Source organism: Brassica napus, chromosome C7 (assembly GCF_020379485.1).
Source record: "Brassica napus cultivar Da-Ae chromosome C7, Da-Ae, whole genome shotgun sequence".
Lineage (NCBI taxonomy): Eukaryota > Viridiplantae > Streptophyta > Magnoliopsida > Brassicales > Brassicaceae > Brassica > Brassica napus.
Genome location: NC_063450.1, coordinates 19,272,190 through 19,288,725, shown reverse-complemented (window position 1 = coordinate 19,288,725; position 16,536 = coordinate 19,272,190). Strand labels below are relative to the sequence as shown.

Below are 16,536 nucleotides of genomic sequence, written 5' to 3'. Positions count from 1 at the left end.
AGTTTTTCTCCCGTAGTCTGCATAATTGTTTAATAAATCGTTTTTTCCGAGAATTAAAATCTGGACCTGCCGGTGTAGAAAGATTAATAAATCCTTAGTCAAACCACTGGAACGAAAGAGCTTTCACATGCTTTCTAAATTTACAACTTCAGTAGAGTAGTATAATCTGTTAGGAAAGAATGTAGAAACATCTTATGGTAAGTGTAAAAGTAAGCACATTATGCCTTTACACAGACAACCACAATGCTATTAAAAAAAAGAAGCTACACTCTGCATAATGTTAGTGGTGTGCAATTTGCAGCATTGCCTGAGTTTTTGTTGTTGTTTCATGTTCAAGTCACTTGTCCACTAAAACTAGAATGGTCGTGAAGGCGTGCTCGGATTATGTTCCCAGACAAGTAAGCATCAAATTTTAAGTACCTGCCTATCTGTGCTTATATATATATATTATAGCTGTTCGGAGATTTTTTTTACATTTTTTTTCACTAAAACAATTATTAACGTCAGAAACTAACCAGGTTTTATATTATAAAAATAGAATTTGACAGAGGTTGCTCTATGTAATCATACAAATGATTCTGTATCCACTTTTTTTGTGACAAGTCTCTTTAAGTGTTTTTCTTCATCTGAGAGTGAAGCTTTGTCCTAAAACTCGAAAAAATGTCCTCAAGTTTCTCCACAAGGCCATGTCCTTGTCTTTGTTTCCTTACAGTATCGATCAGAAGCCTGTATTCCAATAGCGTAGCCTCTGGTAAAGGTTCCAAGAACTCACACTTAGACAAGATCTCTGGAGGAGGAACACCCGAGACGAGGTTCGTGTCCAGATTTTCTCTGCTTTTCTTTGTTACTTCGGGTTCTCTAACCAGGGGACCACTCTCAATAGCTTCAGGAGACGCACCGGGGATCACTTCCCGTGTGAAGGGTAATGATCTTGCGGGTTGCAAGCAGAACTCTATCCACTGGTGGACTAATGGAGATGGGCCTCGGGCTCGTCCTCCTAGCGCTTCAGCTTCTTTACCAGAGTCAGGTATAGCTGGGATTGCCTTTGGAAAAAAAAAACAATGATGCTTCACTGGTTAGTGTCCAGATATGTTATATGGTACTTAGATCAAGAATGTTTACCCATAGATCAGCCCATAAGGTGGCACCGGACTTGGGAACAATCACTGTAACATTAGACATACGTTTGGCGACAGGGATAACATCGCTGCTCCAACCAACGGTGACCCAGACATCTCCCACATTGAAAGCTTTTAAGTAGTTGGTACTGTCAAACAGTCTAATCTGCGAGCAAAAAGAGAAGCAAAGATGAGCCAAACTTTTTCCATTCTACTCAAAAAGTTATAAAGAGTTTCTGTGAAACCTGTTTCATAAGCGATGCTAGATTTGTCTCCACAGCGATTTTTCCACCAGTAACTTGTGAATCCAGGTCGGTGGTGTTGTATGATGCTCCCATGTACTTGAGAACAGCACCAACAACCTCTCTAGGAGAATTCACCATTGAGATCCTCCCTGCAAGCTCGGGTCGCCACAGATCCTCCCAGTCCTGTATTGGAGCCAGTTTATACTGCTGAAACTTGCTCTTCTTGTATGCTATTACCATGCTCCCCCATCGGTATGGAACAGCCCACGTTTCACCCTCAGGAGCTTGTTCTCCAGCATAGTTCCTGCGGAGATAAACCTGAGACATTCTAAGTCATGAAATGAACCCCCAAACAAACAAAAAAGCATTCCAAGTTTAGAGACAATGAAACACATTCTCACCTTCCATTTATCACTCAAGCCTTTATACCAGTCTTGATCTTCTACACCTTTCATTGGCTCAATAAGCTTCTCCTTGATTGCAAAACTAAGCCAAGAATCACCAAGGCTGATCATATCAGCAGACCCTGACTTCCCTTTGTTAGTAGGCTTCTTCTTCGATAGATCAAAGACAATGTCTTCAAGATTCGCCAAGAACCTCGTCTTTAACCTCACTCTCTTCCCTTGTGAGCTAATGAACTCCTAAACGAAACATTTCAAACTATAATAATAAGCTAAGATGCAAAATGATAACAGTGGGAGAAGACAGATGAACCTTGATCCATGAAGGCGGCACTGAACCACGCAAGGCAACGAGTTTTAGCGGTAGGGTCAGAGAGTAGACTTTAGCCTTGTATGCTTCGAACTCTGCTTCCAATCTTCTCTCTTCCTCTTCAACCACTACAGTATCTGAGTCGGTTTCGTTCTGTGAAACTGAATGAGTCGAGATTACTGGCGGAGGTATTCTAGCGGAGGCCGGAGAGCAGACGCGGAGGCTTAATCCGAGGATAAGCACAGTCGAGGCAGAGAGACGAACCATGCTCTCGTGAAACGTGTTTCCTTGAGAATCTCGCGCGACTGAGAATCCAGCTGCGGTTCTCTTTCGCCGCTTTCCCCCGCATAAGAATCTCGCCGGCGGTTTCAGGGAAAGAGACGCCGCGGTAGCCATTTGTCCTCTTCCGACAAAACCAACGACTCAATGTCTTCTTCTAAGTTCTAATCTTGATTCTTGACCGATTAGGCTTGGTGGATTAATTTTAACGGGCCTTAAAATGGGCCCAATCATGATTTCTACCGTTCGTTAAGTTTTGAACTATAACAGGATTGACAGAAGGCAGAAGGCATAAGGACTTAAGCTCATGATTACCGGAGAGTTTTTAGGGTGAAATTCTTAAAGTAATATAAAAATGGTCTCTTAACTTTTAACTAATAAAAATAAAGAACCGACTTTTAAATAAAAGTTTTAAGAGACGGTTCTTAATTTTTTTAGTTAAAGTTAAAAAACGGTTCTTATATTAAGATAAAAACCTCATCCTAAAAACCATCTAATAGACCAGCATTGATTATTTTGGGGAACCGTTTTCTTTTCTTTCTTTCTTTAACACTCGGGATATTTATTAAAGTCTTGGAGCATATCTGCAAAATACATATGGAAACAGAAGACAAAGTTAAACAATTAGGATTACAATTCACCTATCCTAATCTTCGATGGAATTTTGAGATACACTGAAGGGTGCCCCTTGTTCAAAGTTCGTTTTATTTGATACTGCAATTCCAACTGATATCCACAGTAGCTGCTTGAGAAGGATGTAGCGGTGAAGGAAACTCGTTGCCAAAAGCAATCCATAATCCAGAAAAATTAGTCTTCTATTTTCCTTGGAATTCATTTTCCAAGCTGTACAAACCAAAACACCAGTGTTGGTGACGCCAAATCCCGAGAAGAAGAGCACACATTAAGGCTACCTCTGCGAGCCTAAAACATTGAAAACCTACACATAGATGATAAAGGGAAAGATCTATCGCCGAAAGCACGAAGCATAACAAGCGCTACTGGGATGGTCCGCACGTAAGATCTGGTGCCAATGATGAAGGTTCTGATTTGTATGACCACATAACTAGAGACTTCAACCAAAGCCAATCTTCTTAGAGTTCTCAAGCTAATTAAAGTACCGCGGAAACTCAAGCGGAGAAGGAGAAAAGAACACGGTAGAAACTACACTGGTTCCACTTCCACACACCTGCGAGAGAAGGAGAGGCTAAAACCGTTAGCCAACGGCATAGAGCAACCACACAGCCAACCCTTGGAAGTTAAAGCCTCTAATGTGGAGAGCCGTTTCTTACAGTAAAATACTAATATAATGTGGATACCCTTGCATCCTCCCCCCTCTGTGACATCTTCACCAAGAGCAACAGCTTTGAGAATTTCTCCTTAATTTATAGCTTCCACATCCAAATGGCGGCAGTTCACATAACCTGGTGTCTCCTTAGCATCAAAATGTTTGGACCTTTCAGATAAAGCTCGCAACTGTGTTCTGTCATTCTTCAACGGTAACCATTTTGAAGAAAAAGAGGTGGAGACATCTTTGCTTTGATAAAGCAGTTTGAAAATGCATCATCGTCCAAGCCGTTGTATGCAATCATTCCTCAAAGAAAAAGGGTACACAATGTCATCCTAGGAAGATCTGATATGTTAACATGCTTAATGGTCATTTACAGGGCCAGCTTAGATAGGAGGGCAAGCGGTGCGACCGCTCCGGGTCCAATTCGTTGTCCCGCTATTTCTTAATAGATAAATGCCTGATTTTTTTTTAAAAATACATGTATTTATATATTAAAAATAAGAAAAGAGGTCCAAATTTTTTTTATATGAAAATATTTTTTTATTTCCATAGATTTATTTTTAAAAATACTTCTGATATTTTGAAAAAAAACATATATCTATCAGATTTTTTAAAGAAAAATAATAGTTTGGAAACTAAAATTTTTTTTTTGCACTAGGGCCATGACACCATTGAGCCGGTCCTGGTCATTTATACACAAAAAGAAAAGAAGAAAAACATGCTAAATGGTCCATACGTAAGTTGAAAGATCCAGACTCTGTTTAACAGGCACACCAAGTAAAAAGAGTATGAAAATAAAAATTCTCACCTTTCAAACTGTAGAGTGCAATGCGGTAAGACAGAAGAACTTACATTAAACAGAGACAGAGACAATAGTCAGTCACATAAAGGATAAAACAAAAATCTATGTATCATTAAGAAACCATGCAGACTTTGGCCATATATAAAACACCACCTCACATCTACTTCTTGTCTCGCTCATCAAGGTGGTGTTCGTTTGCTCACCCAGGTGATTCATCTGGGTGAAGATGCAAATCGATGTTCGTTTTGTTCATTATAATGTTATATCCAGATGGATCACCTAGCTGAATTTTTAAAAACTCATCTTAAATTCTCACTCAAATGAATGTGAGTTTTGATGGTGCATCTGGATGCATATGCATCTAATTCAGTCCAAAATGATAAATGACAAAAATGACCTTTTAAAATCAAAATATTATTTTCAAACCGTAAATTTTATTTTTTTGAATACACATTTTTCCGCCAGAACCGAAAAATACATTTTCCCGCAAAAACAAAAAACGGACACTTTCCCGCCAAAACCGCAAAATGCGTTTTTCCGCAAAAAACGTAAAATGCACATTTCCATAAGAACACACTTTTCGGCCAAACCAGTAAAACCACACTTTTCGGCCAAAACCGGAAAAACGCATTTCTGCCAAAACCCAAAAACGCATATTCCCGCCAAAACCCCAAAAAAACATTTTCCGGCCAAAACCGCAAAAGCATTTTCTCGTCAAATCCGGAAAAATTCATTTTCTTGCCGAAACTGGAAAAACGCAATTTCCCCGGCAAAACCGGAACGCATTTTCCCGCCGAAACTGAAAAACACATTTTCCCGCCAAAACTGGAAAACACATTTTCCCGCCAAAATCAGAAAAACGCATTTTCTCGCCAAAACTTGAAAAACGTATTTTCCCGCCGAAACCGCAAAAAATATTTTCCGCCAAAAACGCAAAAATGCACTTTTCCCGCCAAAACCGCAAAAATGCATTTTTCTGTCAAAATCGCAAAAAAAAAATTTTCCCGTCAAACCCGCAAAAATGCACTTTTTCGTCAAAAACACATTTTTCCTCAAAAACCGCAAAAATATTTTCCGTCAAAACCGTAAAAATGCTATTTTTCCGCCGAAACATAAAAAAATATATTTTAGTCATTTTATTAACAAGTCCACCTGGATGCAGATGTAAGTTAAAAAATGAAAAACAAACGAACATAGATGCATTCAGATGATTCATCTGGAGGCATTGACGAAATGAAGAAACAAATAACACTCAGAAGAAGCATCTGGATGTACAAACGAACATGGCCCAAATGGGTATCACATACACGTTGTTTATACAGACTAGTGTTCAACAAGAAAAACAAATGAGAAACTGTGCATTGCAAAGTTGAATCTACTATTTTATAACAAAGATTAATCCATTTAAAAGTTTGTATAACATGTTCTTTATGACTAGTTATATATGTTTTCAAACTCGTTTGACTAATACTTATTGAATATTACAGAGAACCATATTGATAAACAACTAGTATTATCAAATGCCATATAACCCAAATACTACTCGCTGAGAAAAGAAAATAATACGAACTTTGGATTACAACAAAAGAGTAAAACCATGTTTAAAGGTTCAAACTACACTTAATAGAAAGATGTTCATTTCTTACTGTATAACTAAGCAAATAACCAATGATAAAACTGGAATTTTAGAGTTGTCTTTCTTTCTTCCAAAACAAAACACAATGAAATGAATCAGTCCTCTTCCATTGGCACCTCTGGAATGTCAAACCTGTCTTCTTTGATTGGGTTGTTGATAGTTGTAACTGAAGGTGAGTTGCAGTCAAGGAGATAACATAGCATATATCACATGAATTAACCACACTATTAAAAGCAATTCCAAAGAAGAGATATAAAAAAGGATATAGTTAGTCCTCTTCCATTGGCACCTCTGGAATGTCAAACCTGTCTTCTTTGATTGGGTTGTTGATAGTTGTAACTGAAGGTGAGTTGCAGTCAAGGAGATAACATAGCATATATCACATGAATTAACCACACTATTAAAAGCAATTCCAAAGAAGAGATATAAAAAAGGATATAGTTAGTCAACATAGGATCATCTTCTTTCTCTCCACGGTTTCTGCTACCCTGAAGCTCTCTCAGGATCTCAGGAGTAACCTACAATTAACATTAACAAGTTGCTTAAGTAGAGATTTACAAAACGTAGGTTTTCAGTTTTCTTAGAGTTAGAAGAAAAGATCTTACAAGATGGTGCCTTTGCCTCTTGAGGAGAGTTTGGAAATGCTCTTTGTCTTCCTTTAGTAGCTCATACTTGTACCTAAACATCAGATTAAACATGAGCTTATAAAAAAGGTATATAAGTTTATGTGAAAGAAGAAAGTTACCGTTGCACAAAAGTAAGAAGAGACTGGTGCCAAATCACAGGCATAACTCTTATCTCATCCACAAATCTCATGAAGTGAGCAACCAATGCATCTAGTACTCGATACGGCATACAATATTTCTTCTCCAAAAGAGTTTTTATAAAGTAGCTGCATAATAACAAATCTCTTAGAACTATCCTGTTGAAGAAGTCTAAAAGGAGTAGTACAAGTTTTTTACCTGGTTGTTCCACAGTACTCCATCTCAGCCAAGTTCAGCAAAGCAACACTGTGGTTAATGCAAAACACGTTAGCGATAACAATCTGAAAATTTTAGAAGATGGTCCATTTATGCAAAAAATCACATACCATGAGTGAAGCATTGGGATAGAACACTTTTCAAGAATGCTCCCTATAATCACAGCTTCTCTGAGACTGCATGTACCAGACTGCAAATTCAAAAGGAACAAAGTGTAAGAGGAGAAGTGCAACATTTTTGATGACAATTATCTGGTCTAGAGGAGGAAGACTACATACATACCTTACAAAGCGGGAAGAGTATGCCTTTATTGAAAGCACTAGGCTTGTAGAGAGACTTCTTCAAAGCCTGGTAGAGAGCAAAATGCAGCCTCTTGTTCTTTCTGATATCTTCTCTCACTCGAGGAAGCAACACGTAGCTGTAAAACCGCTGAATCTGGCTGTTTTTCAAGTGGTGAGCAAAGATTCTCGTTGCTTGATACATAGCGTTAGGCGACCATTTCTCCGGCTCGGTCAAGTATAACACATCCTCCCAGCGCTCCATCTTAGTAATCAGCACAAACGCTTTCGGCATTTTCCCAATCGTGTATTCACTCATGATCTTGGCAACACTGCATCACCAGATCATCTTGAGAGACGCTGCTTCAACACAGATATGGAATGGAGAGAAGAGAACATTACCCTTTGTATAATTTAGTTACTTTAGGGTCCAACTCAGGGTCAGGACGCTCTTCTGCATATAGATAAAAAAAAAGGAATGAGCTTTAAGAATAGAGTCAAAGATCAAGACATGTATCAAACCTTCAGCTACGTCAGCATCGTTGTCTTTGATTTTCTTGATGATGATATCAGCAAGAGTACGTTGACGAGGGGCGTCCTTAACAAAGAATGACTCAAACAGCTTCTCGTCGTCCTCATTGATCTCCTCCTGAAAGTAGGAAACATTTAAACTTAAAAAAAAAGAGGTGATTTAACTTTGAAACAGAAAAAAAAAAAAAAAAAGAGTAAAGGTGCTCTCGCTCACTTGGTGGTAGCTATCATCTTCTTCGAAGTTTCCATCAAAAGCGTCGATATCATCATCTTTCTCATCCTCCTCCAGGATTCTCTGCTCCTCTTCCGCAGTCTTGGCGGCTGCAGCAGCAAACACAGCGCCACTGGGGTTCCTCTCGGCGTTTTCTTCATCAACAATCTCCTTTTGCTGTGCAAGAGCGACCTTCATGATCTTGGAGCTAATACCAGCTTCAATCAACTGCAGATAAAAAAAGATTTTTAAATCCTACGCAAGCTGCTAAACACACAAGCAGACATGGTTAACCTTCTTACAACTCTTGTCAATGTCGTTGCAACATCTAAACTGAAACATATTTACTTGTGAAGTTATCTAAGCTTCTTCTATTACAATAATCAAAGGTTTAAAAGTCAGACAAATGTAAAAAGGCCTTACAAAGTGTGTCTAAATTAATACAGAGAAGCAGCTTCTTCTTAATTAAAAAAGGTCTAAACTTTAGTTAAGAGTCTCTCTGTTTTAGTAAACCATCTTAATCTGACTAGTGAATATTTCAACAAAATTCGACTACGTAAAAGTGAAGCAGCTTTTTCTTAGTTAAAAAAAGGTCTAAACTTTGAGAATAAAATAAGACGAAGATATGGTGAGAAGTTTGTAGTCCGTCACCTTCTCCTGTTGCTGATGGGTTTTGGGAACCTTTGAACGCTTCCGGGAAGAAGCGACGGAGGCGTCATCGGTGATAAAGGGCTGTGTGTTGATTATTCTATCACGTTTCTTCGCCATTGTTTCTTGTGAGAAGAAGGACCCTCCTTTTTTTTTTTTTTTTTGCAGAAGACGGCACGAGATAGAGAAGCAGTTGGGGTTTTGCTGAAACTCGAGTTCTAAAACATTAGGTTAGGTAAGAGTACGACCACGGAATTACTATTTTACCCCTGTTTAATTGGAAAAGAGAATTTAAAATGTCGTAATATATGTGGGAGGATGATCGATCGATAATGCGATCTACACTTGATAATCAATTCCGCTTCGCCCAAATGAGCCTTTTTTTTTTGTCAACTATTTTGGTTTTATAAAAACGAAAGCCCAAAAAGCAATTTTACAAACAGACCCAATTACATTTCGGTCCAAACAAAATCCGTAATCTTAGAGATAAGAGCATGTTTGACAAGTTCTCGACGCGTGGCTTCGTTTCTTCAATCCATAATCCATGGAAGAAACGGCGGCGCCGGAAAACTCACCGGAATCCCGACCATCTTCGTCCCAATTTGATTGAGGCTGCTTATATGTTCTTCTTGCCTTCAACCACTGTCAATCTCCAGATTTTGTTCTCTAGTTGTTAGGATTAAATCTGAGGAAAAGCTTTAGATAAAACAAGATCAGAATCTTGTTGGAACGCTGATTTTTATGGCAACTCCAATTCTTCTAGATTCCGGTTTGGATCTCCAAAGCAAGATCCAAATCTCAGGTTTTGAACCATCGCAGATACTTCACTTTAAACATGAAGTGAAGCTTGACACCACTTCTGAGTCAAGAACTAAGTGTTTCTTACAAAGAGAGAACTCCAACATGTCAATCAAACGGAGCGAACCAATAACCCAAAAGGAGAATGACTATGATAGAATTTTATTTATGTTCAATCCAAACCAGAGAAAGATAAGAGTGAAAAGTTAATATGATTTGATTGAAACTAACACCCCAAAATCGTCTAAACGAAAAGAAAATTCGCCAACGCGAAATTGAGAATCGCCTAAAGCGAAGAACAAAATCGATCAAGAGATCGAAAGGTTATTTTACAACAAAAGAAACTCTTCTCCTCTAGAAAATTTCTCTCTTGTGAAAGATAGAAACGAGGGAACAAGAGAGAATTTTCTCCAATTGAGCTAGACCAACGTACCTACAAAATAACAAAAATGTGTAAATTTTTATGTTAGATAAAATAGAAATGAGGGAACAAGAAAGAATTTTCTCCAATTGTTTTTATGTTAGTAAAAACAATCAATTATCAGTTTGATTCTACTAAACAAAGCAATGAAATTATGAGTTTCAATTTTCTTACATTGGAGAAACATATGTGGGTTTTGTAACAAAAGTTTATGCATACGTGGAAAGTTTAATAAAATGACACAAATTAATTGTGTTATTACTAGAATGAACTCCTATTTTTTGAAAATTATTTGAATATTTTTCTAGTTGAAACTGTCCTTACCCATAATTATAACCAAAAAAAAAGTGTCCTTACCATTTTTCCGTTGGCAGATTTATTTTCAAAAAAAAAAAATCTATCGAGAAAAAAGTCTATTTATAAAATCTGTATAGAAAAATAAATCTTCTATATATTAATCCTCGAGCATTACAACATATTTTTCGTAGCCACGTGTCATCACCATGATGATTCTTAGAATCATTAGAAAAATAAGTTGGTCTTAGAAAAATAAATTGGTCCATATAAATACATACTATACTTTTTATTAAAATAACTATCAAATTGATTAGTAGTGTACAAATGAATATTTTTTTTCTTTCCTTAAATAAAATCTACAAAATTACCTAAAATAATTAACATATAAATAACAATTAATGATTATGAATAATACATATTTGATAACAATGTTTTTATCATCTTTATTTTTTTTGTTTAATTTTATATTATTAAAAGAAATTAAACAATCACATTAAGCATATAATTAAAAAATATATTTTTCTTATATGTTATGTTTTGAATTTTTTAAAACGACTATAAATTACTAAAATGGTAAAAGTCCCATACTGAAAATTTTGTAATCAATGGTTTAACTTTTTTTGTTCAATCAGGATACAAATCATAAATCGTATGAATATGAAGTATCATTAATAGATATTTATATTATATATCATTTAAATTAAATTATAATTTATATAAAAATATGCTAATTTTAAAATTTTCAGTGAATAATTATTGAGATCTAAATATTTTAATTACAAAATTTGAATTGAAAAATTTTCCATTCTTTTTTGTGATTAACGGTTTGAATTTTTGTTACAACAAATATACAAATGTTAATAAAAGCATATGAATAGGAAGTGTCAATAATAAATATTTATATTAAAATATACTATATTTATTTATGTCAATATAAATAAAGTTTAATTATATACCATATAAAGTAAATAAAATGATTGTTTTGATTTATTTACCAAAAATATGATTGTAAATTAACAAAATGTATTGGTTTTGATTTATGTGCTTACTCTAATATATATACTTTTATGTATACAAATTATCTATTAAATAGGTGGCTTCTAATATTTTATTTGATCCTGCCAATCACAGAAATACACTTCTTCAAATCTAAGTAATTTATAATATTGGATGCACTATATATATATATATATATTATTTCATTCATATTAAATAAATTAGTCTTGATTTTTATTTCTAAAAATATTTTAATGAAATATCATGAAAAGATTTCAATCACCTTCTTTTGAGTTTGTTTGAAGAATGAGAGATTTGATCATTCGTCTAATATTTGTTTCTCCCTAATACCCCATCTAATTATTATAATTATAAGAATGAGAGGTTTGAGCTATTTATTATAAGTTTTATGGTTTATCATTTAATAAATCAAACAGTTTTTAGTTTATACATAGTTTACATATACTATAATGGTAAAGTATTATATATATTTTTAATTGGTATACTCTTAAGTATCTAAACCTCAAAAGCGTAGGTTAAAAAAATAAGTAATCTGTTTTGTTGTTCTAGAATTAGATGACTTTTAGACAGAACTGGTGAATATATACTAGACATACATTTATATTTCGAGTTTGCACTTATATTATATAACAGCTTGATATATTAGATTTGAACACTAATCTATGAATAGAGTTTTCTGGTGATTTTATTCAAAAATTTGATTCTTAGATATGTACCTGGAGTGAAACTAAATTTTACATATGTTCATCTTTATAAATTGACAGTTATGTAATTCACCAAATTCATAGAAAATGTTAAAAAAAGAACAAAACTGAACAAAAGCACAATTTTATAGAAGTAGAAAATGAAATCACTTATGGAGAGTCAATAGTAAATCGAGAGCAGAAAACCTAATCCTCTTTCGTCATTTTACAATTGATGTTGCCTATCTGGTTTTGGTGATTTATGTCAGCCGCAAAAATTAATTTCCTTTTGTGCATATGAAGTCTTAAAATTAAGTAAAATGACATGTAATACGTTAACTCTTCAACAACGATGATACATTTAAGATACCAACATTTGTATTCGTCTTTTTACAATCGATAAAGATTGTAGTATTGCAAAATGTTAAAAGCATTTAATGAACAAACATTAGTATAAAAAATTTATCCGCGCGTTTGCGGGTTATCATCTAGTCTATTGGTGTCAGACTTTCTTAGAAACGTTAGATTTATTTCCACAACAGAGTTAAATATCCGATTTAAATAGATAACAAATGTTTAAAGATATGTCTGGCGACTGAGATAGCAGATTTGTTATAAATGGTAGATTTTTGTAGTCAAATTATTTTCTTATATACCGACTTATTTTTTTTGTTTGACTTATTTTCTTATGGCAGAGTTATAGGTCCGACTTAAAAGTGTTGGTAGACTTTTAATTTTATATGATAGCGACTTTTTAATTTATGTTGTGGCAGATTTGTTGACGGAAATCCAGGTTTATGTGAACCAAATTTAATTCAATGTTCAGTTTCAACCGAGTTTACATTAATTTCAAATCTGGTTTATTTTTAGGTTAATTAAGATCAGAATTAGGTATCAATTTGTGAAGTATCAACAAACTGCAAGTTCTTTCGTTGGTATATTTGACGTCTTTATGTGTATATGTATACATATAGAATTGTCTCACGTATCATCATTGTCCAAGTTTCTTTCATCACCTGAGGCATAAGGTCTGGATTTAACTTAGTCCACGATTATTTTGTCACTACAATTTACTTCTATAAATAGTGTTACTAGGGGAAAAGTAAATAAAAAAAATCTGTATGAGATTCTTGATGAAATTATAAGAGCTGGAGTAACAACACTCACGGTTGGCATATACAATAATCTGAGGTTCAGATCCTGCGGTATGTTCTTCTGTCTTTTCACACTGAACTGCTTCTCACTTTTCTTCCACATTTTAGGAGACAACATCTAGCCAGCAATTCCAACAACATTTATTTTTCTAAAAGAAACCAAAAATATGAAAAACCAGAAGTGAACTGAGAAAAAAAACAAGATATTAGCACAAGAACCACAATTAGTGTACATTACAAGTCCATTAAAAGAAACTGTTTCTACATATATACTAAAACTGTAGAACACATAATGAATAAGTGAGTTACTATCTTTCTTTTTTTTGATCAAATTGAGTTACTATCATGACTAAACTAACTCAAACTGTTAATGCAAATATACTAAATTTGCACAACACATAAAACTAAGAAATGAGCATCAGACTACCATTGTTGCAGTACACATAAAACTACGAAGCCCAAGCTGAGAAAGGGATAAACTTATGACCCAGTCGAACTGGAACTGCGACAAGCGACTGGTCCCTTCACCCAGATCTTCAACACTGATGCAGGATACGCCAATCAAAGACAAATTCAACTAAGTGACGAAGGCATAGGCCCCGCTGGACGCGGAACCACCGAGCCGGACTCAAACCCCACCGGACAGTTAGATTCACCATCGTCCACAGGCGGATAGATCACGCCCTGACGACAAACTCGACCTCACTGGTAACAAGGCAGGAACCAACCATCGCTCAACCACACCATATCACCATTGAGAGAAGTTCCATCACCTTCCAGTACGGCCGAAGACCTTAAAACTTCAAAAGATTGATTAAAAGTAAAGATGACTCATAGATGCCTTCTCACAGCACGGGTAAGAGCATCGCGGCCAGAAAAAGTATCAGATTCGAGAAACACGAGAGAGGAAACAATGTTTTTAGGTTTTTTTAGATATAATGCTTTTAACGTTTCAAAAATAATGTAAAACTAGATGATAACCCGTAGCATGCGCGGGTGAGTTATTTATACGAATGTTTGTTCATTAAATGATTTTAATATTTTGCAACACTACAATTTTTTATAGAGTATAAGATGACGAATACAAATGTTGGTCTCTTAAATGTATCATCATTGTTGAAAAATTAACGTATTACAGATTTTAATTATTTTAAAGACTTCATATACACAAAAATAAATTAAGTTTTGCGGATGACAATAATCACCAAAACCAGATATGCAACATCAATTGTAAAATGACGAAAGATGATTAGGTTTTCTGCTATCGTTTGTTTACTATTGACTCTCCATAAATGATTTCATTTTCTACCTCTATAAAATTGTGTTTTCGTTTGCGTTTCTGTTTCACTGATATGAGTTGTATATTTTTTTAACTTATTTTTGTGAATTCGGTGAATTACATAAATATTAATTTAAAAAGATGGACATCTGTAAAAATTAGTTCCACTCCAGATACATATCTAACAATCAAATTTTTGAAGAAAATCACCAGCAAGCTGGATTCACAGGTTAGTGTTAAAGACTTCACATATATCAAGCTGTTATAGAATATAAGTGCAGACTCGAGATATAATGTTTGTCTAGTACATATTCACAGTTCGGTCTAAAAATCATCTAATTCTAGAACAACAAAAAATTACTTATTTTATTTACCTACACTTTTGAGGTTTAGTTACTTAAGAGTATACCGATAAAAAATTTATATTACTTTACCATTCTAGTATATGTAAACTATTGTATAAACTAAGAACTGTTTGATCTATTAAATGATAAACTATAAACTTATAATAAATTGTTCAAATCTCTCATTCTTACAATTATAACAGATAGATATGGTATTAGAGAGAAAAAAATATTAGACAAACAATCAAATCTCCCATTCTTCGAACAAACTCAAAATAAGGTAATTTGAACATTGTTATGATATTTCATTAAAATATTTTTAGGAATAAAAATCAAGACTAAATTATTTAATATGAATGAAATAATATATATATATATAGTGCTTCCAATACTAAAATCACTTCGATTTGAAGAAATATATTTTTGGGATTGTCAGGATCAAATAACATATTAGAAACCACCTATTTAAAAAATAATTTGTATGCATAAATGTATATACATTAGAGTAAGCATATAAATCAAAATCAATACATTTCGTTTATTTACAATCATGTTTTTGGTAAATAAATCAAAACAATCATTTTATTTACTTTATATGGTATATAATTAAACTTTACTGATATTGACATATATATATATATATATAGTATATTTTAATATAAATATTTATTATTGACACTTCCTACTCATATGATTTTATTAACATTTGTATATTTAGTGTAGAAAAAATTTAAACCGTTAATCGCAAGAAATTTAATGTGAGTTTTTTCAATACAAATTTCAAATAAAATATTAAGATCTCAATAATTTTTCAATGAAAATTTTTAAATTAACATATTTAAATATTAATATAGTAGATAATTTAATTTAAATGATATATATATATATAATATGAATATCTATTAATGAGACTTCATATTTATACTATTTATGATCATTTGTATCTTGCTTGAACAAAAAACAAATAAATCGTTGATCACAAAGTTTTCAATGTGAAACTTTTACCATTTTTAGTAATTAATAGTCGTTTAAAAAAAATAAAAATGTAACATATAAGAAAAAATATAATTTCTTTTAATGATATAAATCAAACAAAAAAAAGAGGATACAAAAATAATTATCAAATATGTATGATTCATTATCATTAATTGTCATATATATGTTGATTATATTAGCTAGGTAGTTTCATAGCTTTTATTGTGGAAGTAATTGAGAATATTTTTTTACAGTACTAATCAATTTGATAATTAGTTTAATAAAAAATATAATATATATTTATATGAACCAACTTATTTTTCTAAGGATTCTAAAAATCATCCTAGTGATGACACGTGGTTACGAAAACATGTTGTAATGCTCCAGGATTAATATATAGGGGATGACAGCATCGTAAATAAGATTTCAAGGGTATTTGTGTATTTTGACCTTCTATGAAATTTATTCTGGTAATTATAAAATAATATGCATTAGTTTAGTCATTACAAGTAAAATATGTGTCATTTTAGGTACTTTCTCTTTAAATTTATCTAAATATAACTATTCTTTTGTTGCATAATGATATATCATGATTTTTCACCACTTTTTGACCATGGCATAAGTCTTTTATAGATTATTTATATTATATCTGGAGTCTGTCTTGAGATTTTTTAGGTTTAGGTAGGCTTTGGAGTATTGTGGAGATCATGAAACCATTTAAAAAAGAGAAAAAAACCATATCTGTGCGAAAAACAAAAATAGAAGTCATAGTCGATATTTGAAAGGAGTGTCGATAAGATCTCCTTGGTGTTAGTCGATACCGATGAATTTCACAAAAAAT

At 33.6% G+C, this 16,536-nt stretch overlaps 2 protein-coding genes across 3 annotated transcripts; both read right to left on the bottom strand.

Moving 5' to 3' along the window:
* Positions 1 to 497: 497 nt before the first annotated feature.
* LOC106401845 (spermidine-binding periplasmic protein SpuE) lies at positions 498 to 2,527 on the bottom strand. Its single transcript, XM_022701380.2, has 5 exons — positions 2,078 to 2,527; positions 1,765 to 2,004; positions 1,364 to 1,681; positions 1,123 to 1,284; positions 498 to 1,043 (listed from the first exon to the last, which is right to left on the bottom strand). Exons 1-5 carry the CDS (start codon positions 2,468 to 2,470, stop codon positions 609 to 611), a joined length of 1,548 nt encoding a protein of 515 aa, XP_022557101.1. The 5' UTR covers positions 2,471 to 2,527; the 3' UTR covers positions 498 to 608.
* Positions 2,528 to 5,990: 3,463 nt separating this feature from the next.
* On the bottom strand, positions 5,991 to 8,930 carry LOC106401830 (bystin-like). 2 transcript variants are annotated; one of them, XM_013842432.3, is made up of 12 exons: positions 8,731 to 8,930; positions 8,083 to 8,307; positions 7,860 to 7,986; positions 7,740 to 7,791; positions 7,342 to 7,669; positions 7,170 to 7,249; positions 7,042 to 7,089; positions 6,825 to 6,971; positions 6,685 to 6,757; positions 6,519 to 6,597; positions 6,346 to 6,424; positions 5,991 to 6,251 (listed from the first exon to the last, which is right to left on the bottom strand). In XM_013842432.3, exons 1-11 carry the CDS (start codon positions 8,845 to 8,847, stop codon positions 6,348 to 6,350), a joined length of 1,353 nt encoding a protein of 450 aa, XP_013697886.1. In that variant the 5' UTR covers positions 8,848 to 8,930; the 3' UTR covers positions 5,991 to 6,251; positions 6,346 to 6,347. The 2 variants fall into 2 exon arrangements, with proteins under 2 accessions (XP_013697886.1, XP_048619619.1); XM_048763662.1 differs by lacking the exon at positions 6,346 to 6,424.
* Between the last annotated feature and the right edge of the window lie 7,606 nt (positions 8,931 to 16,536).